Source organism: Chiloscyllium punctatum, chromosome 32 (genome assembly GCF_047496795.1).
Source record: "Chiloscyllium punctatum isolate Juve2018m chromosome 32, sChiPun1.3, whole genome shotgun sequence".
NCBI classification, from domain to species: Eukaryota; Metazoa; Chordata; class Chondrichthyes; order Orectolobiformes; family Hemiscylliidae; genus Chiloscyllium; species Chiloscyllium punctatum.
This window is the reverse complement of record NC_092770.1, coordinates 45,400,756-45,424,234: the sequence shown is the minus strand read 5'-3', so window position 1 is coordinate 45,424,234 and position 23,479 is coordinate 45,400,756. Positions and strand designations below refer to the sequence as shown.

The 23,479-nt window shown below is 41.0% G+C and overlaps 1 protein-coding gene across 2 annotated transcripts in view; it reads left to right on the top strand.

Moving 5' to 3' along the window:
* LOC140458133 (voltage-dependent L-type calcium channel subunit alpha-1C-like) overlaps nt 1–23,479 on the top strand; it is a 703,829-nt gene that overhangs the window by 577,114 nt on the left and 103,236 nt on the right. For both annotated transcript variants that reach the window (XM_072552243.1, XM_072552244.1), the window contains exons 18-20: nt 2,278–2,347; nt 4,467–4,599; nt 18,026–18,155. In XM_072552243.1, coding sequence (XP_072408344.1) covers nt 2,278–2,347; nt 4,467–4,599; nt 18,026–18,155 — 333 coding nt within the window. The remainder of the gene's footprint in view (nt 1–2,277; nt 2,348–4,466; nt 4,600–18,025; nt 18,156–23,479) is intronic.

Here is a 23,479-nt window from a genome sequence, read left to right as displayed (position 1 = left end):
TTAGGAAGGCGATTATCATTGTTGGAGGTCAGTCACCTCAGCTCTAGGACGTTTCTTCAGAATCTTCTCAGGGTTGTGCCTTAGATCCAGCCATCTTCAGCTGCTTTATCAATGATCTTCTTTCAATCATAAAGTCAGAAGTAGTGGTTGCTGGTGACTTTACAATGTTCAGCACCATTTGTGATTTCTCAGAGAAGTCCGTGCACAGATGCTGCAAAGGAGAAAGTGAGGACTGAAGATGCTGGAGTACCAGAGTTGGAAAAACACAGCAGGCCAGGCAGCATCCGAGGAGCAGGAGAATCGACGTTTCCTGAAGAAGGGCTTATGCCCGAAACGTCGATTCTCCTGCTCCTCGGATGCTGCCTGGCCTGCTGTGTTTTTCCAGCACGACATTTTTCAACACAGATGCAGCAAAAGCCAAATAGCCACATTTGGGCTGACAAATGGTAGCTGCATTTGCACAGCACAGGCAGCAGGCAATGGCCATATCCAACAAGAATATCGAGGCATCTTGATGTTAACAGACATTACCATTAGCTGAATTCCCCACACAACTATCAACATTCTGGGTCTTATCATTGGCCAAAAATTGAACTAGAGCAGCCATATAAATGCTATAGCTGCAAGAGCAGGTCAGAGATAAGAGTTTTTCAGGATTTTGATCTGGAAACAGGCCTTTTGTCCATTTCTCAACCTGTAACGAGAAACCAAAGAGCTTCAGCATTTATTTCCTTGTTTTATACCAGCACTGCAAGATGTTAAAGATTGCAGCATGGATTCAACTTGAATCTGAAAGAGAGAGATTATGATGTTCAAATTCTATAAAACTCGTAAAGTGACATTGATTTGATTTATTTATTGTCACGTATTTTGTTACAAAATACAGTAAAAAGTATTGTATAGTCTTGTCACTCTCTGGCGTCATCTTAAAAATACAGAAGAGTAAACGAAAACATAGAATATAATCGCAGAAAAATAAAAAAAAAAGAAAGTGTTCAACATTACAGTCATTCTTGTTATGTGCTCTGTCATGGGCATGGGCCAGGTGGCCAGGCATAAGTCCCTTTCACCATGCCATCGTTGCTAATGAAAGTCACCATTCCTCAGTGCCATCTCGCCTCGCCTCTACATATCATTGATCGACCTCGCCTAGGCAGGCGCCACTGTTGCTGCTGGGTAGCACACCAGTCCAAAGTCAACTCCGCCATTGTCATGACTCTGCTTCAGGCCCACCTCATCGATGCAGACGTTGCTAATGCTGCTTGGTCTTGCACTGGACCCAAACTCTCTGCTACCACCTCCATGAATTTGTGCCCAACCCAAACTCACCTTTGCCACAGCCGCCATAAGTCAACACTAGGTCCACCTTGATGATGCAGAAGCCACCGGGAAACCAAATTCGCCTCTGACACCGCCACCATGTTGTTGTGCTGCTAGGCCTAGGTGATTCTGTGCTGCTGGGCCAACTCGTCACTGCTGATGCTATCGCTGCGATTTCATGTTGGACCCTAGAATGTTTGTGCTTCCACATACATGCAGTTGCAGCCACATTAAGAATGCAAACTTTTGTGTAATATTGCAACATGAAATGCAAATTATAATGTTCATATATGTTCTGCACCCTTACTTTGGTGCAGACCTAACTTAACTAAACATGGACCTGGCACCTCTGGGCATTGCTCTGTATCTTGAATACATTTCAAGCTCAGCCCATACATTATTCTCTCCCCGTATGAATAGGAGCACACTTCAATGCCTCACTTGCATCTGATAACTTATGTTTATGGTGTATCAGGGGTTTTCCCATTCATTGATATAAAAGTTATGTTTACAATGGCAATTTGAATTTATACAGCATGGTCATCTTTAACAAAGCAAAATGTCCAAAGTGATTATGTGGGTAAAGAACACAAACATTTATTTGCAAGCTTAGCAGTGTGATCACAAAGTAAATCACTGGTTTATTATTTGGAACATGACTCCTACCAGCACATGGTTCAGGAATGATTGAGGACAGTAAAATGAAATAATGCATGTTTGTGTAATTATTGGTGAACTTTACTTTCATAAACAGGATTAAAAAAAAGTAAGAAAAATCAAAACGGGAAAAATTGCATTTCACCTGTCATTTCTCATTTCCAGTATAGACTTTTTCAGTGATGTGCCATTAAATTGCTTTCCATGAAGTTTCCTTTGAAATCATTGAGCATTTGTGATAATTTTTGAATGTTACTTTACGTGCAAAAATCACTAATAATCTCTTTTCATATATCACAGATTGAATTGGAAGACTATCAGGTTGAGGACAATGAGGAGAAGAATCCTTATCCTACCAATGAATTCCCAGGTAATACTTTTAGGATTTTGTTGTGAAACCTTATAATTACTTTCAAATTCACTTGTCTTTTAATGACTTTTTAGTTCAAATAAAGACTGTGCTTCCCTACACAATGTAAATGTACTTTTAGTTGGACAAAAAAAATTTACAGAATGAGAAGGGCCTCTTCGGTACTATGTGATTCTATGAAAACAAAGCTTTGTACAGTGTATTCTTTATCAAAAAAGGATTCTACCATTTAAATTTGCCTGCTATTTTAAATTTTGCTCTCCAGTCTCTTCACAATGAATTGCAGTTACTGAGAATTAGAAGTCAAGAAAATGAATATCCATGTTGACAGAGCATACAGATGATCCATTTTCGGGTATCTGGAATCAATTACAAAAAAATGTATAAGAAGAGTCTCAGTTGATGTACTCTCTAAGGTTTATTTAAGTTGTGAGTTGTGATGGAGAGAATTCTGAAATGGAGAAAAATCTGAAACCTGGAACATGAGGGGATTGTGAACCTTGCATACAACTTAGGCTAAATTTGAATGAAGGAGGTTCACAACCAGGGATATGCTTATGAACTAAATCAGTCTGGCCTCCCAGTTAAGAAGCATGATATATTATGTGAAATATGGGAGATACAGGAGCCAAGAAAATTATTTAAAAATCCATTGTTGAAAGCCTTATTTTTTAGTTACAGCACTGGAGGGCTACAAATATCAATTATTGTCTCAGATCAATAGAAATTATGGTGAGAGTGCTTTGAATGCATCGTAATAAATGTTGAGTCTTTTTTTTGTAATTTGAGAGAGCAAGTAATTTAAAAACTAGGCAGGAAAGTAGTTTTGGCTTGTTCAACTCTAAAATGAAATAAAGAACTGTGGATCCTGAAGATCTGAAACAATCAAAAACAGAAATTGCTGGAGAACCTCAGCAGGTCTGACAGCAACTGTGGAGAGAAAATGTTTCAGATCCTATGACCCTTCTTCAGAACTAGTAGTGGCCCTTGAATTTTTGAGCTAAACTGATTAATAGAGCCATTACTTAAAAGAATTTGAAAACGTCCTAACCTGTAAGTTCAGTCAGCAAAATATGTAGATTTGCAAACAAAAACTACAGTCAATAAAATGATCCTGTTGGACAATACAGCAAGTGACATGATTTTTTTTTAATGAAGAATGGTACGAGGAATTATTATTCCTGCATCATTTGGAAAATATGAAGAAAATTCTTGATCCAAATAGAGATTAAATAGGGAAGCACAGAAACTTAGATGTGTGATGTTAAGTTAGAATATGTTTTGCAGATAACAGGATCAATTATGATAAATAGAGGAAAATGAAGAGGATCATTCTATCATATTCTTCACATAATCAAAGGTTGAATGTATTATGGAGAAGACACTATGCAAATATGATTGAAAAACAAAATATCTTGTAATTTTAATCATGATAAATGACAAAACTACAGTTTATCACAAATACAAATAAGATTTATCTCACTTGCCCAAGAAATTAAAAATTACACTATTAAGCAACAACAGACAAACTTTGATACATCTGATGGAGACATGTCACATGTTAAAGTATGGGAGAAGTTTCTAGATCCAGACATCACATTGGAGCTGTCAAGCATGTTCACATAAATAAAATGCAAATACCAAAGCCAGTAAAACATTTTTCAATGGTGTGGCATGGTGGCTCAATGGTTAACACTGATGCCTCACAGCACCAGGGTCCCAAGTTCGATTCCAGCCTCGGCCGACTGTCTGTGGAGTTTGCACATTCTCCCCATGTCTATATGGGTTTCCTTTGGGTGCTCTGGTTTCCTCCCACAGTCCAAAGATGTGCAGGTCAGGTGAATTGGCCATGCTAGGTGCATTAATCAGAGGGAATTGGGTCTGGGTGGGTTACTTTTCAGAAGGTCGGTGTGGACTAGTTGGGTCAAAGGGTCTGTTTCCACACTGTAGGGAATCTAATCTGATCTAAATTGTTTGCACTTTAAAATGTTTCATGCCAGATTTATGACATATGTGTAGGAATAACAGGAAAATTTACAAACAAGGCTAAAAATACAATGATTGGGAAATGCTGTCAATTCCACAGCTGCAGTTACTAGACTGAAATTTCTTTCTTCAGGGGATGAAGATGACGAGGAACCAGAAATGCCTGTAGGACCACGTCCTCGGCCACTCTCTGAACTGCATATAAAAGAGAAGGCTGTTCCCATGCCCGATGCCAGTGCATTCTTTGTCTTCAGTACTACAAACAGGTATTTTCTTCAAAGTGATTGTTCTTTACAAAGCTTCAATATAATACAACACTGTTGCTGGACTGGCAATCAGGGTTGAAAACACACTATTGCCGAATTTGGTGGAATTTGAATTCAGTAAAATCTGGAATTGAGGGTCTAATGGTAATCATGATAACATTGTCAATTGCTGTAAAAACCCATCTAGTTTTACAAATCTCACTATGGAAAGTCTGGCCGACATGTGACTCCAGACCCACAGCTATGGGATAGACTCTTAACTGCCACCTGAAATCACCTAGCAGCCCCCTCAGTGTATCAGACTGCTAAAAGGTAAAATTAAGGAATAAAATACATAGACCGTCTGGCATTGACCTCGATACTAGAATTGACAATGGCACCTTAGCCCTGTCAACCATAAAAATTTCTTCTGGCCGACATCACGGTGTGCTTGCTAAAATTCAAGAGTTTCACAGATTAGTCAATCAACAGACTGTCATAGTCAGACTCCTGATATCATCTCTTAATGTATACTCTCCCAAACAATGTCATTATCATCCCTGGGTATGTCTTGTTTCATTGGGGGAAGGATTGATCCAGCAGAGTTGCCACATGCAGTTTGGAAAGAGTTGCCCAGGAGACCTCAAGATTGACTCTTGGGCCCATGGAGTCTCATGGTACCAGTTAAAATAATCCCCCATTCCTTGCCATGGCGAATGAAGCACCACTGTCGACAGAGATGGTCCAGACTTAAAGGACCTATCAGCTGTACTGTGTTTGCAGCAGATGATGAAGGCACCAACAAGAGAGACAAAAATGTACTTGACATTGAAATAACTTCACACAAGCCATTATTCCAATGCCATGTCACCCTTTATTTACACATGTTTAGTACTTGACATTTATCAGGCTTCCTCAGAGTCAGCTCTCACCCTGAACAGAATCTCTGAAACTCCTGTTTGTATGTCAGCCAAGGCTCCCTGACTGGACCAGTTTAACAGCCCTAATCAGAGATGTCCAGCTGGCTAACTTGCTACAGTCACTATATCTCTCCTCCTCTAAGTCCAGGGATTTAGCCTGCTCTTTTTCTTGTAAACTGTCCTGGAGTGTTATCACACCAGGTCCGGTTCCTCCAACTCAGCCTCAGATACGGACAGCGTGTACCGGGGCGTGTCAGGCAGTAAAGGCATTGAGGCTTCAACATCTGAGTCTTTCTTAGACTCTGAAGTTTCTCTAAACCGAGATGGAGAGGGGGAACCCACGGGTTCCAACAGCCTTTCCAGCTGTTCTGAGGGGTCTGGTAGCTTTTGCTCCTGCTTTGTTTGCAAGTTTGCTGCTTTTGTTTAGTCCAAATGCTAGTTTAGGACCACCTTATCTATGCAAACTTTATACATCACTGGACCTGACCTCTCGTCAACCATACCTCTGATCAATGCAGAGTCATTTCCATGGTTTTGGCACCAAACTTCATCCCCTGAAGTAAACTGTTTCTCTCACTTAGAGGAGCCTTGGGTCCAGCATGCTGTTTCACCCTCAACCCCAAGTCTAGAAAAATCAGATTTAATCCGGTGCAGAGTCTTTTTCCCATTAGCAACACTGCTTGAGCTATCTCTGTAGTTGCATGAGGGGTAGACCTACAATCAAATATGAACAGGACAGTTTTGGAGCTCATGAAGCTGTAGGTTGTTTCTTTAAGCCTGCCTTCAAGGTTTGGACTGCTGTTTCTCCCAGACTATTGGACAATGGATGATATGGAGCTATCTTTATATACCGAATGCCATTTGACTTCAAGAAATACTCTAATTCCCTGTTGGTAAATGATGGCTTGTTGATTGTGACTATCACTTCTGGAAGCTTTTGTATTGCAAAAGATGCTCACAGCTTTTGATGATTGAACTCTTTGTACATCTAACCACTTTGAGTGGGCATCCACTACGAATAATAGGGCCATGAAAGGGCCAGCATAGTCAACGTTGTAAGCAAGTTCAGGTTTTATCTGGCCATTCCCACACAAATAGGGAAAGTTGCTGGCAGTAATTTTTATCATGGTTGGCTATCTGGGCACTGCCCCATTAGCTATGTCTGTATCCAATCCTGGCCACCAGACATAATTTCTTGCAAACATCTTTATTTTCCAACAGGTTTATTTGGAAGCACTAGCTTTCAGAGTGCTGTTCCTTCATCAGGTGATTGCGGACATTCTCCACAACCACCTGATGAAGGAGCAGCACTCCGAAAGCTAGTGCTTCCAAATAAACCTGTTTGAATATAACCTGGTGTTGTGTGATTTTTTTTTTAACTTTTTACACCCCAGTCCAACACCAGTGTCTCCAAATCTTTATTTTCGAAATGGCTAGTATCTGGTGGCGATCTTTTTTCAGGATAATCACTCTGGCTCCCAATAATAAAATGCCATCCTCTCTCTTAATCTGGTCTCACCTGGACCAGAAACATTTCAGTTCTGGTTGTGATGGCCGTTTTGTTTCCCCCATGACCACCAGCTATTTTAGTTTTGCCAGGACCGATTATTTTGTGTCCACAGTCTGACATTGTCAATCATGACCAGAAGGGTGTCTCAAAAGTTTAAAACCAAAACGGACTTTTCCAGTGGTGACACCACCAGTCAGGCATCTGCCAGCTGAAGGTGGCTCAAAGCATTCGCATTTGCTACTCGGCCTCCTGGACTGTGTTCCAACTTATAATTGTACACACTTAGAATGAGAGCTAACTGCTGAGTTTAATCTGAAGCTATGGATGACACAATCTTGTCCTCTTTGAGTAGTCCCAGAGGGATTTGTGATTTGATACTATTACAAACCTACATCTGTAAAAGTAGGTGGAACTTTCTCACACCAAAAATGACTACAAAACCTTCCTTCTCTATCTGGACTTATTTGCACTATGTGTCAGCCAAAGTCCAGGAAGCATACACTATTGGGAAATTGTCTCCATTGAGCCATCTATGAGCCAACACTACCCTGATAATGTGTGGTGGGCATTGCATGTCGGCACCACATCCCATTTGCCATCATAGTGTGCCAACACCTTCACTTCCCTAAAGGCTATGTCTTGGCTATGAGACCATTTCCAAGTCTGTCCCTTTTTCAATAGAAACTATAAGGGTACAACGATGGCGGCCAGATTATGTCTGAATTTTCCATAATAATTCACCATTCAAGGTAAGACTTAAGCTCCTGTTCAAACATGGGAGAAGGGGCCTCACTTGATCTTCCAACAGATGTAACTCAGTCTTGTCAACTCTGTAACCCAAGTAGATCATTTGGGGCACCTGGAACATGCATTTTTCCCTTCTGCACCTACGTCAGAGAAACATCTATTTCCAAGTTCTCTAAGTGCCTTTTATTGGTCTTCCCTGTTATTGGTGCATCATCCAGATAACTGGCGACCTGGGATAGACTTTGTAAAATGTTCTCCATCATCCATTGAAAAATGGCACAGGTTGGTGATGCCCCAAATGGCAATCTCCTATATTGGTACAAACCCTTATGGCTATTAATTATAGCATTCTTCTCAGAATGCTCATTTAATCACAATTATGGGAATGTATGGCTCTTGTCCAGCTTCATGAAGGACATGCCCACTGCAAGCTTTGCATACACGTCCTGTACATGAGGGATTGGGTATTTATCCAGCTGAGAAAAGCAAGGCAAACTAACCTGTCAGGTTTCATAGGCAGTATGACCTGTGCTCCCATTCATTAAGCTAGTTTGATGATTCCTTTGCTTTCCAGCCTCCTGATTTATATCTCTACTTTTGCAAAAGGCACTGGGCGGGCCTCGCAGAATCTAGAATTGCTTTCTGGTCAACATCCTTGGTGGCCTTATCTCCTTTGATAGTCCCTTGACTTCCTGAGAAATCTCTGGGTATTTAATTAAGACTCAGGAGCAATCGTAAAAGGTTGAGCCAATTAAGGTGAATCTTCCTTAACCAAAGTTGCCCCATCAGGACTGGGTCCAAGCCTTTGACTACAGTCAGTGGTAACTGAACCAGCTGCTTCTCAACTGCTAGAACCAAAATTGTACCCTTAATCTGTAAAAGTTCCCTATTACAGGTTCTCAGTCTATATGAGGTCTTAGGCAACGTGAGGGTTGGAGTCCAGAGAAAATTTTGTTCAAAGACTGGTTCTGAAGTTACTGATACAACTGCTCAATATCAACCTCCATTAGAACTGAATGACCATTTAAGCTGCCGTTTATTTTGATTGGTTTTGATTTGGATGGGCAGCACAGTGGCTCAGTGGTTAGCACTGCTGCCTCACAGCACCAGGAACCCGGGTTCAATTCCTGCCTTGGGCAACTGTCTGTGTGGAGTTTGCGCCTTCTCCTCGTGTCTGCGTGGGTTTCCTCCAGTTTCCTCCCACAGTCCAAAGATGTGCAGCTTAGCTGAATTGGCCATGCTAAATTGCCCGTAGTGTTAGGTGCATTAGTCAGGGGTGAATGTAGGAGAATGTGTCTGGGTGGGTTGCTCTTCGGAGAGTCGGTGTGGACGTGTTTGGCCAAAGGGCCTGTTTCTACACTGTAGTGAATCTCATCTAATCTAAGCAATTTAACTTCCTGTTGTGGAGAAAATATAGAGAATCATCAAGAGACGCAGAGAGTTCTTCAAGAAGTAGGTCTTTTATTTGCAAACAAAAAACCGTGACACTGAGAAAGCAGATTCTCGAATGCCCCCGAACCTCAGGGTCCGTGGATTTTTACATCTTTTATTATCATGTTTCTGTTAGCTTATCAGCATGTCCAACTATATTAATCAAAGTACCTCAATCTAGCTACACCACAAACCAGTGATGTTAGTTCCCATTATCTCCTTAGTTGTACATTCTACGTAATGTTATTCTAATGTCAAGGTTAGATACTTATTGCTAACTCTGCTCCAGTGATCTTCCATTCCAGACTAACCTGTCATGATAGATATTTAGCTATTCCATCTATTACAATAGTCTCCTGTCTCATGCTGACTCTACGATTAATTAGATATTTTAATGGCATGTCCCAAATATTTATGGTCCCAATCCTGTCATCATAACATTTAACAAAGAAACTTGCTTTATTACTTGTGCTATCTCATCTCGCCACACTGACCTTTCAGCCTTAATCTTACTCTGCTAATTGGTGTAAGAGCATTCCACTATTCTTACCCCATCCTGCCTTCCACAGTCCACAGATTGCCAGTGGTCTTCATACTTTAACCCTTCCCATGCTTTCATGTTCTTTATTTTCCATATTCCCAGCCAGAAATAAGTGGGCCTTCCAGAGTGTACACTCTCCTGGATACCAACTTATGAGTTCTCTTACTCGATTCAGGCCCAGTGGGACTGTTTTGCTGTCTTGTGTCTGCATACCAGCAGCATCTATAATGGCTTGCTGGCTCGGATCCTGAAGAAAGTTTTAACTGTTTGGCTGAGGCTTGGCTTTGTTTTGGTGCTTTGCTGTGGGCTGACATATAGTCTCTCTGTTCAGGATATATCCTGAGTGAGGCAATGCAATTGCCTTCACTCAAATGGGTCCCCAAGCTCATTCAGTCTGGTGAGGGTGTCCACTTCCCCCAACTTGCTGTATAACTCATATGCTCCACTTGATGCATTTTTGGAGTTCAGTAGGGCTTCAGCTAGTAGGCAGTTTTGCTTGGTTACATCATTCATCCCAAATACCAAACTGTTTCTTTGCATCTCATTAAAGGTCAAACCAAAGTCACATGCCTCTGCTAATTGTCTTAACCTTGTCAAAAATCCCGACATAGATTCCCCTATTTCTCAAACTGTCGAGTAAAACCGATAGAGTCTCAGAATTCGTGGAGGCTTAGGGTTGTAATATTCCTTAACTAAACCTTGAAAGGTTTTAGTATCTGGTGCCTTGGGAAACGTTAGAGCCCTAATAACTGAAAACATTGCGGTTTCACAAGTTGTTGGGAGAATTGCTCATTGCTTTTCGTCTACCCTAATGTAATTTACCTAGAAACAATATTGCATTCTTTCCACATATTGGGCCCAGTCTTCAACCGCAAGTTCAAATGAGTCAGTCTTCCCAAATAATGGCATGATACCAAAAATGCTTACCCCAACTCTAAGACACTTGTTATGAGCAAATTTCTTCGGGAATATACTTTTTTTCTTTTGTCACCACTGAACTACACAAAGGCCAATATCCTATCACCAAGTCACTCTTTATTGACACTGGTCCACCTTCCTCAGAGCCGGTTCTCAGACTGCCTCTGACACTCTTGTTTGTAACTGCCTAATAGCCAGGGTTCCCTGAATACACCTGATTAACAGCCTCAATCAGGAAACTCATGTTCTATGAGGTCCACCTGGCTGACCTCATTACAATCACTACAGACGTCATCCTTACCAATCTGCCTGATCCATGACAGGATTGATAGCAGCATCAGCTGCACAGTCCTCATCGAGACAAAGTCCTGTCTTTACATTGAGAATGTAACCTATCACCACACTGCCTTGGATAGATTGTGAAAAGATCTAGCAATTCAAGACTGGATGTCAGCAAGGTGCTGAGGAACAACAGAATTATTCTTGTATACAATCTACAACGTCATGGTCCAGCATTTCCTCCACTTTACTTTTACTGTCAAGCCTTGGAGCCAACCCTGGTTTAATGAAGAGTGCAGGAGGACATGCCAGGAACAATACCATCATAAATACAACTGAGTTGTTAACCTGGTGAAGCTACAAAACAAGATTACTGGTTTGCATGCCAACATCATAGGCAACAAATGATTGTTAGTGCTAAACAATTCCATACCATTGGATCAGGTCTAAGCTCTACAGTCCAACCATTTCCTGTAATGAATGGTGGTAGACAATTAAACAAGTTGCTGAGGCAGAAGATTCATAAGTATCCCTATCCTCAATAATATATCCCAAATAGACTTGAGCAGTTCAAGAAAACAATTCCACCACCACCTTTTCAAAGGCAAGTAAGAATGGGAAATAAATTCTGGCCAAGCCAGCAATGCTCATATCCCATGAATCAATAAAGAAAGATCACATCAATATTGCAGAATTAGTGTCAGTGGGCTGAAATTTGTCAACACATTGGCAAAATGACAATTTCAGGGGGAATTCTTGGAGGGTTTCTCTCCATGAGCTCTCACGAGTTATACAGCATAGTCAGAGTGTCATACAACACAGAAACAGACCCTTCAGTCCAACCAGTCCATACCGATCATATCCCAAACTAAATTAATCACACCCCTGTTCTTGGTCTATATCCCTCCAAACATTTCTAATTCACATCTAAATATATTTTAAACATCATAACTGTACCTGCATCCACCACTTGCTCTTGAAGCTAATTCCACACATGAACCACTCTCTGTAAACAAATTGCCTCTCATGTCTTTTCTAAATCTTTCTCCTCTCACCAAAATATTGCCCCCAGTCTTGAAATACCCCACCTAAGGGAAAGGATACCTGCCATTCGTTCACCTTATCTATACCCCTCATTATTTTATATAAGGTGACCTCAAAAAGGTCACTTCTCACCCTCATACACTCCAGTGGAGAAGGACCAAACCTCAGCCTCTTCTTGTAACTCAAATCTTCCATTCCCGGCAACATCCTGGTAAATCTCTTCTGAAACTTCTTCAGTTTAATAATATCCTTCATATAACAGAGACCAGAAGTTGACACACTATTCCAGAAGAGGCCTCATCAACATCCCATGCAACCTCAAGATAATGTCCCAACTCTTATATTCAAGGGTCTGAACAACGTCACACACCTTTGTGACCAGCCTATGTGATGCAAATTTCAAAGAATTATGTAACTAAACCCCAAGGTCTCTCTGTTCTACAACATTGCCCAAGGCCCTCCTTTTAACTGGACAAGTATTGTCTTTGTTTTATACTATTACACTCCATAACCACCTGATGAAGAAGCAGCACTCCAAAAACTATTGCTTCCAAATAAACATGTTGGAACATAACCTGGTGTTGTGTGATTTTTAACTTTGTATACCCCAGTCCAACACAGGCACCTCCAAATCATGTCTTTGTTTTATTAGAATGCAATACCTCACATTTATCCAAATTAAACTCTATTTGCTGCTCTTCAGCCTGCTGACCCAATTGATCACGACCTCTTTGTAATCTTAGATAATCTTCTTCACTGTCCACTATACCACCAATCTTGATGTCTTCTGCACACTTACTAACCATGTTTTCTGAATTTTTATCTACATCATTTGTATAAACGACAGCCAAAAGTGTACCCAGCACCGATCTCTGTGGAATGCTGGTCAAAGGTTTACAGTCCGAAAAGCATGGAGTTATCTCAAGTGAATCTCAAGCTCAACTATAATATAAGCACTGTATCCCTACCATGCTGCGATTGTGCTATCATGCACACTCAAGCAACTGAAGCAGTCATTGCTGACAGGAAATTCTGGCCTATCACACCAGCACTCCTTCATTAAATGAACACAGATAACAATGATCATTTTGTCATGACTAATGACATGGTCAAGATTGGTTGTGATCAGGACATATTTGGCCGCTGAATATCTTTTACATGTAGAATTCTTTGACTACAGATACATTGAACCCGTTCTGTGTAAATGTCTGATTAATGTAATTGTCCTTGAAAGGCTTCACTTTACATGCAATGATGCAGAACCCACATCCTCAAACATAAAGAAAATCTCAGTCAACCCACTCCTGCAGTGTGGCATTTATGGTTCTCATCTCATTTACTTTGTACATTTACAATTCAGTTGAGGATAGAAGGCAACACAGTGAGTTGCAGGAAGCTTCAACTAATCCTTCCCCAAACCCATGACCAACTTGGAATGACAGCTCCAAATGATAGGTGACCAGACCCCTGACTGATCTCAATGCAGCTCCCTGACTGACTTACCACTAATCCCCAGAAGGATTGCACTGGACCTGCAGGACTGACCATAACCATTTCATAGAATGTAAAGATACAGAACTCCAGACCATTCCCCATTCCCAACTGACTACATCTAAGCTCCTGAACTGATATCCAACAATATCGTTAACTGACTATAACAGGATCCCTTGATTTAATAGCAGTGCCCGTTGACTTGATTGAGAACTGTATCCCTTGTACTTTGAGATTTAGCCACTTGGTTAAAGGACATACAGTATGTTTGTGATTTAAGCTGCTGGTAGATGGTGAAGGTGTGATATTGACAGCATGGTCTCACACAACAAGATGTGCAGTCCCTTGAATGATCAATACTGGCCACCTTTGTGTATGTGCAAAAGGCAAACAAAGACTGAAGTACGCTGCAGCTGTAAATGCTGAATGAGGTGGTAAAACGCAAAATGGCAAGGCAAGGCAGAAATCCAGTGAACATCCAAGTGAGCACAAAGTGAGTGAGCACTAAAGCAACACACTTGGACCCCCAGGATGCACTCTGTTCTGATGCATGAGATGAGTGGCTGCCTCTGCACAGAATGTAATTTTGTAGCAACATTGTAATGAAAAGTGTTGGTGCACTGAAAAGTGCAATATTGAAGTGGTGAACTATGTTATCAGTGGGCCATGATCATGTAGTGACATGAGACTAGTGAATGTTGATGTCAACTTCAGTAGATGAAGGATACAGGCAGCTGTTGTCTTTGGAGCTTGCCCTGGGACATTAAGAAATACTGACTGGGATGGAACCTGGAAAAGTAAGTAGTGAGCTGGAGCTATCAGGTACCTCCTCCAATTTACATGTCATGGTGCTCTATAATTTCTCTCTACTGCGTGGTGGTGTAACAGCAAACTGAATATAAATGATGTGAGATTTGGCATTAATGAGATGTTAATGCGTGCAAATAGACATCTCTTCACTCACAAGCGAGATTTCTATCTTGTATCATAACTTTGGTTGGAAAATTGCACTAACTTTGCTTGCGATAATTTTTCTGATCGTGCCACATTTTCTCAATTGACTTAATAGTACCTTGCTCATTCCGGGGCTGGGAAGATTCTAGCTTCTCATTTCCCGTATGTTGCACTCTTGATCTCAGCTGTGACATTTCAATAAGTAATCAGTAAGTGAGTACTAAAAGAACAAGTGATGAGTCATGTGATGCACCCTGATGCATAAACCTGTTGGGTGGTTGACCCTGCATGCAAAGTGGCCTGAGAGCAACATTATAGTGCAGTACAGTTTTGAAGTAGAGAACTATGTGCCATGATAATGTGGTGAGGCTGGGCTGCGTCCAGAACCATCCTCCATGGAAGTGGTATAAGCTGGTCACTGTCCATGGAAAGTACTGAAAATATTGGGACTGTTACCCCATGGCAGAGTGGAGGGCCAAGTAGTGAGCCGGATCCACCAGATACACACTCTGAATTTGATGTCAGGAATTGACACTGTTTGGTCTATTGCATGAATAATGAAAAACTGTATATAAATGTGATGAGATTTAATCATGATGAAATGTGAGTGCATGCAAGTAGGTGCCACTGAGATACTTTTCTTAATGTTCAAAAATTGGTCTGCCATTGACAGTCTTTGATAGTAAATCCCTAACTCTCGTTTCCCGTTCAACTATGGTCTGAGATTTAGGAACACTCCCAGTCCTCCTGATTGTATAATCTGGATAGCAGCCACTACCTCCCCAGTGGTGCTGCCATTTAATACAGCTGCTGGTGGCTAACATATCTAAGCAGACAGAATTCTACCAGGTGCTAGATCCTGGGAAAGGTTCAACTCTGTTCAATGAAGTACCTAAATGTTTGTTGAGGTTTTGAGGACTCTTGCCAATTGGCAATTCTTTGATAGAGCCATCCACTGCCTACATTAAATCCAGCCCACAGAAACACTATGTCACAGATGCAGACTACTTGACCCATTGGCTGCATGTCATTCTCTACAACAGTAAGTAAATTGCTGCATGCACCTCACTCTCCCTAAGACTTTGAAAATTGTTTACTTAATTTACCCATGTTGGCTCTGACGGTTATATTATGTTACGACACGCGGTAAACTCTCCTGCTTAATTTAAAACCAGCAACACAGAAAAGATTTATCCCATGCAGTAATCTGTAAAAGTTCAAGTGGCCAAGAACTATGTAAATTAAAAATTGACAACTTTATTTCTCTAATTATAACAGAGAATAAGTAACGAACCACTATTTACAATTTCTTTCTCTAACCTACCTTTTACCTTCCCTTCTATAATACTAGTCCGATAAAAGTCCCAACTAAGATTTACAAAACAGCACTTTTTATCTCAAAACAAGGCAGCTTTAGGTTCTTGTCTTTGGATCTTCCTATGTCTTCTTTTCTTCTTGTTAGGCATTTCTGCGTTGCAGGTTATTGATCAATAAGGTACTTTTAAAAGACATATTTTTTCAAGCAGTCTGTTACATGGTAGGACTTAGCAGTTCTCCTCTCAACTGTTCATTTCCCTCCCCCCACCCCCAGTCTTATACCCCAGAGCATCGGATTGTGTTATTGGCTTTTAAGATTTTCAATGCACTCAATTCAACATGATTGGAAATTGGTATTTTTTTCAGGATATAATTTAAAGTGATTGGTCAATTTCAAATTTGTTTTTGACTCTAGGCAGCACTCTAATCAGGTTGTTCGACCAAGTGTTAGATACATTGTTGCCTTATTGAGAACACTTTGTGCTGTGTCTGGTAGTTCTGCTGCTTTTAACTCTCTTAAAGTACACTCACATCTTCATAACAATTTGGATCATCTGAGTATATCAAATGTAGCTCTCTTAATTTTTAATTTAAAAAAAAATTAAATGCTATCTTATAATTTATTTATAATTAATTGTATATATTTAAATATAAGTTCCATTATACTTTAATTATATATGATGAAGAGGTAACAAATGCAAAAAATAAATAAGCTTTAGCTATCCATGCTTCCTGAACACAGTAGGAAAGTAAAAAATCAATGGAAGATTGGAAACAAAAGAATAAGCACATTGCTATTAACTTTTAAACTCTATAATTTGAAAGTAACTCACTTGTGCTTTCCTTACAGCCCTGAAAACCTAGACAGACTTATTTCTGAAATATAGTATGAAATATAAAGAAACACAATGATGGCTTTTGCATTTTCACTGACATATAAGTTGCAATAATGGATATTTTTCTCATGCCTGAGGGCTTGTTGCTTTGTTAATTCTTAAACCTCCCTGGGAATTATCATAGAACTGCTTGTGGAATGAATTTTAGTGGATGGATTCCCTTTTTCAATTCATGCTTGTTTTTACATTTCTTTAAATGACCAACATTTTTTCAGTTAGACAAAAGCAGGAAGAACTCTGTTGAAATCTAATTACATTCTGTTACACTAAGTAAGGCCTAAATTTTTATCACAATGGGAGGTGACTATTTAAATCACCAATTGCCTCCACTGAAGTGGGATTTTGACATCCTATAGTTGAAGTCTCAAATGAGAGCAGGCAAGAGTAGATCTGAACTTTGTGAATACATTTGCAAATCCAGGGTACCCTTTTGGAGAGAAGCATAGCCCGATGGATATGGTGCTCAGGCGTCTTTTGGGGGATGGTACCTTTTGGGGAGCATGGAGGCAGATCAGGTACCAATGGGATAGGTTGAGAGATTGGGGGCTCAGGTACATTTAGGAGCATTAACAATAGCAAACATTGTGCCTAAACGATGCACAAGCCTCGAGGAACTGTCAAGCTTTCAAAGAAATGTAAAGCCTGGCAAGAAGTGTCAAACTTCATAAGACCTGTTGAAATGTGTTTTTCTCAACAAAGTATAGTCTGCTGTATAGAACTTTAAGTAATTAAATTTAATATTTTTTCTCCTATGTGCATCAGTACTAGTCAATAGTAAGTGAGTTGGCATGGTAGGTGAAGAAGAAAGAGTGGTGGGTAGAAATATTGCTTGGCATGAGTTGGCACTGTTGAAATTGTGTTAATGAGGGGCCTTGATGTATAGGTAGAGAGGCATGTAGTAGTATTGAGGCATGAAGGGTCGGGGGAGGGGTAGAGGGGCATAAGGAGAAGGGTGCAGGTAATTAGGTATCTTGGGTGGCATGGATCAGCGAGTGAACAGTTTGTTAGGGTTGAGGGGTTGAAGAAAGTTTTATTTTAACTTATGGACACAGTCTTTGAGCCTAAAGATGGGCTTTCTCTCCAACCCACCTTGGAACCCAGCAGGTTTCTCAGCTCAACTCAAGATTCCCAGCCTGAATTCCAGTCCAGCACATCCTCACCACTGTAAATTGAAAATGAGGATTGTGGTTGTCATTCATAAAGTTTAGGTTTGTTGTGCTAAAAACACTCTCACCTATGCACACATTATTTAAGAATGAAAATCAGGGTCGAAATCTTCTGGCAATTTGGGTAAAGACTTGATTTTGGATTATGTGTTGACAAATCTTGGGATTGAAGCCAAGAAAATGGGAGGATTATTTAGTAATCCATTCACATCTCATATATATCTATCTTTCAGATTCCGGGTACTGTGCCACAGGATCGTCAATGACAACATTTTTACAAATCTCATCTTGTTCTTCATCCTCATGAGTAGTATTTCTTTGGCAGCAGAAGATCCTGTCCACCAGAACACCAGAAGAAACCAAGTAAGTTTAAAAATATGAAGCTTTGTACCAATTGTATATCTACTGCATTTAAATAGCATGGAATAAATCTGTCATTTGTTTTAAAATTGTTTCAGTGGAAGTGATTTTAGTGAAGTGATTTCATTTACACTCAAGGCTACAGTTAATTTTCTCGCTCTTTCACCCCTTCCCAAACAAATGATATTCAATCCAAGTACAAACTGCAGTTAGCAGTTTAGTCCCTGTCCCTTTCACATAGCACCAATTGTGGGGTGAAGAGTTGTAGGACTTGACCTGTGATTGGAAGGTGTAAAACATGTCAGCGTCCCTGCAGACAGGGAGGAAGGTGCAGCAAATCAACATGATTGTGAAGCAGACTGGCAGGAGAGTGCAGAAGGTCATCGTCACTATGAAGATTACTGGGAGTGTGGACTTGCATGAGAAAGGCAACAGTGGCAAGTGATAATAAGAGGTGGCAGGAAACCCCTTGAATCTGTTTTTACCTCTCAGAGTCAAAGTGTGTTGTCACAGGAAAATAAGTGATTGATGGGTATTCCTACAACGTCCATTTTGACTGACCATATGCTTTAAATCAGGAGACATGATTACAGCTGAAGAGTATAGTTAGGAAGTTTTCTTCTGAAATATTGAACATCCAAATTATTTAATTAAGTAGAATAGAGGTGGCTGAGCAAGCTGTACGATGTGTTTTGGCTATAGTATGGGGAGAGAGCTAGTGGACACCGATGCAATCCACAATGATCATATCTGCAGCAAGTGTTGGATGCTTAAGGAATTTTGGCTTAGAATTGATGAGTTGGATTCTGAGTGTAGACACAGTGAGAGATCAGGAAGAGAGAGAAGTACTTTGTCATGGTGTTTATAGACAGCAGGCAGGAGGCTGGAAGAACACAGCAAGCCAAGCCGCATCAGGGGATAGAAAAGCTGACATTTCAGGTGTAACCCTTCTTCAGGACTGGAGGCATGTGTAAGGGAAGCTACAGATGAAGAGGCTGGTGGGTCAGGGTGGTGAAGTGGGGATAGGTGAACTCAGGTAGAGGGTGCGACCTGGTTGGTCAATGAGAGGAATGAATCGGATTGGTGGCAGGAAGGAGTGGAACAATGGGCTGGGAAAGAAGTCGGGCGATGGGAAGGGAAGTTATTTGAAATCGGAAAACTCAATGTTAAGTCCTCCAGGCTGTTGGCTGCCCAGGCGAAAAAAAGAAGTCCTCCAATTTGCGATTTGGTTCATTGTGGCAATGGAGGAAGCCAAGGATGGTCATGTCAGAAAGGGAGTGGGAAAAGGAATTAAAATGAGTGGTGATTGGGATGTCTGGTTGGCCCCTACAGGCCCGCCCGAGATGCTCGGCGAACCATTTTCTGAGAATACATAACTGTTCAAACTGATGTAGCTGTTTAAAGAGACAGTTACATAATTTAAAGAGATTACATCAAATCTCATTAGTGGTCAGGTGCAGGAGGGTGTAACTCGGATTCAAGAAGCTATGGGGATTCAAAATTTAGCTTTGGAGGAGTCTCAGATAGTATTGTTGTCCAAGAGGTATGATGTTCTTGCACCTGATGCCTTGAGTGCACAGACTGAAGGGAGGATGAGCACACTGACTGAAGGACCATGGTATAGAGCATCATTCAAGAAAAGGGAGAAAGAAGAAATGTGGTCATAATTGGGCATAGTTAGCGAAATAGTTGCTGTCCTCTGCAGCAAAGACAGAAAATTCAGAGGGGTGTGTTGCTTACCTGGTGGCAAGGTTAAGGACCTCAGAGGAACTTGGGTAGTGAATAGGTAAGCAATGATCAAAGTGGAATGACAGGTAGAAGAGTGCAGCTGAACTTAGCATCAGAATAAAAGTAATGGTAAAGTCAAAGATTAAAGCTTTATATCTGAATGTGTATGCATTTCTAACAAGATAGAGCATAGAACAGTACAGCAGGGCCTTGATGTTGTACCGAGCATTTATCTTAATCTAACCTATACACCCCACAATTTACTGCCATCCATGTGCTTGTCCAGCAATCGCTTAAATGTCCCTAATGTCTCCGACCCTACCACCCTGCTGGCAGTGCATTCCACGCATCCACCACAGTCTGCGTAAAGAACCTACCACTGATATCTCCCCGATACCTCCCTCCAATATCCTTAAAATTATGACCCCTCGTGATAGCCATTTCTGCCGTGGGGAAAAGTCTCTAGCTATCTACACTATCTATGCTTCTCATTACCTTGTACACCTCTATCAAGTCGCTTTTATTAGATTTTAGATTACTTACAGTGTGGAAACAGGCCCTTCGGCCCAACAAGTCCACACCGCCCCGCCGAAGCGCAACCCACCCATACCCCTACCTTTGCCCCTTACCTAACACTACAGGCAATTTAGCATGGCCAATTCACCTGACCTGCACATCTTTGGACTGTGGGAGGAAACCGGAGCACCCGGAGGAAACCCACGCAGACACGGGGAGAACGTGCAAACTCCACACAGTTAGTCGCCTGAGGCGGGAATTGAACCCGGATCTCTGGCGCTGTGAGGCAGCAGTGCTAACCACTGTGCCGCCGTGCCACCCGCCGTGCCACCCACCGTGCCACCCTTCCTTCTCTCCAGTGTGAAAAGCCCTAGCTCAATCAACCTCTCTTCATAAGACATGCCCTGCAATCCAGGCAGCGCCTTTGTAAATTCCTCTGCACCCTCTCCAAAGCATCTGTATCCTTCCTATAATGAGGTGGTCAGAACTAGACACAGTATTCCAGGTGTGGTCTAACCAGGGTTTTACAGAGCTGCAGCAAAACCTCGCGGCTCTTAAACTTAATCCCCCTGTTAATGAAAACCAAAACACCATACGTCTTCTTAACAACCCTATCAACTTGAGTGGCAACTTTGAGGGATCTATGTATGTAGACCCCAAGATTCTTGTCTTCTTTAACCCTGTATTCAGCATTTAAATTTGACCTTCCAAAATGAATCACTTTGCATTTATCCAGGTTGAACTCCTTCTGCCACTTCTCAGCCCAGCTCTGCATCCTGTCAATGTCATGATGTAGCCTGCAACAGCCCTCAACACTATCTACAACACCAGCGACCTTTGTGTCATCGGCAAACTTACTAACTCTATCTTCCACTTCTTCATCGAAGTCTTTTATAAAAACTACAAAGAGCACAGGCCCCTGGGGGACACCAGGCAGAATACTCTCCATCCATTACCACTCCATATCTTCTTTTGGCCAGCTAATTTTGTATCCAGACAGCCAAATTTCCCTGTATTCCATATCTCCCAACTTTCTGAATGAGCCTACCATGGGTAACCTTATCAAATGCCTTACTGAAATCCATATACACCTCATCCACTGCTTGATCTTTGTCAACTTGTCTCGTCACATCCTCAAAGAATTCAGTAAGGCTTTTGAGGCATGACCTGCCCCTCACAAAGCCATGCTGAATTTATTTAGTCAAATTATGTTTTTCCGAATAGTCATAAATCCTATTTCTCAGAATCTTTTCCAATACCTTGCTTACCACAGACATAAGACTACTGGTCTGTAATTCACAGGGATTTCCCTGGTCCCTATCTTGAACAGAGGAACAAAATTCAGCACTCTCCAATCATCCAGAACTACTCCTATAGAGAGTGAGGATGCATAGATCATTGGTTGAGATGCAAGAATCTCATTCCTCACTTCCCATAATAACCTTGGATATATCTGGACCAGCCCTGGGGACTTGTCTATCTGGATGCTTCCCAGAATTTCCACTTTCTTAATATCAGTATGTTCAAGCTGCTTAACCTGGTCCACTATCAACATGGTTCTTCTTTCTTGTGAATACTGAAGCACAAAACTCAGTTAGGGCCTCCCCTCCCTCCTCAGACTCCAAGCATAAGATCCCCCCACTATCTATGATCAGCCCTACCATCTCGCTGATCATTCTCTTATAGGTGAGCTAGTGGCACAAATAGAAAGAAATGACTATGACTTGATAGCTATGATGGAGGCAACATGTGATTGCAGGATGGCGAAAACTGGAAACTCATGTGACATTTGGGAAAGATACAGTATTGAGGTAGTGTTGTTGATAAACGGTAATATCAGTACAGTGGTGACTACTGATATAGATGTATTAGATCATGATGTGGAAACTGTTTGTATGGAAATAAGGAATAGCAAAGGAAAGAAGTCAGTGGTGGGTGTCACCGATAGGCCCCGAAGACTTGCTTCACTGTAGGGCAAATTGTGCTTCAGGGAATAAAGGAGGCTTGTAAGAGGCAATTACAATAGTGTTGAGTTATTTTAATCTACATATTGATTGGGTAAAATCAAGTGGGCATGGGTAACGTGGAAGACAAATTTGTAGGGTGCGTCACAGATTCTGTACTCCAGAAGGTTGTGGGGGCTAGATCACTGAAGATATTCATAGAAGAGATAGATTTTTGAGATATTGAAGAGTTGACAGCTGTGAGGAGCTGACATGAAAGAGGAGTTGAAGCATGGGGCAGAGCAGTCATGACCTTATTGAAGAGCATTGCAGATTTGAGAAGCTGATTCCTGCTCCTATTTCTTACAGCTTTATGTTCTTTTGCATCTGTAGATGGTACTGGTCAGATGCATTTATTCTAAGAAGCTGTGGAGAGGTTGGGTGTAGGGGATGGAGGGAGCAGAGTCAGACAATCCAAGGCAACAAGTCTCTCAATATACCAACTTTAAAAGAAATTCTGTAACTCCTGTCTTGACCTGCTGAACCTGAGTTCCAACAGGAAAAAATCCCAGTTGGACACTAGCTCTCTCTGACAATCATGTGAAATAGTTTCCATATATTTTTTGCAATGATATTTAACAGTAAACTCTTTCCTTTCATATTTTTCATCTTCCTTATCTGTTTGTGTGTATGCATGTCTTGACATGATCCCTTGGGCTTCAATGCATGAATGTACCATAATTCTGATTTGAATTTATTGAGCATTTCTTGTGGGTCCCTTCAAAATTGGACTACATTGGCATGGAGATCTGAAGATAACATGCCACATCCTGTTTAAAGGGCAAATATCAATGCCTACAGATGTTAGGACTAGAAAGTAAACAAGAATTGAGTTTTCCTATCTCTTGAAAAAATGCAGTATCCTTATTTCTTTGCCTTTATTCAGCAGTTTTCAGTCTGTCATGACAATGAGTTCCTGATTGTAAAGATCACAGATCCAATCTCTGAAGAGTTATTTTTGAAGTCTAATATATACTACCCTGGACAGCTGTTTACTTGAGATAATTATCCTCTTCTAAAGTACGGATCTGCCAGTGTAATTAATTATATTAAATTGAGATTATCTTTAAAAACATAATT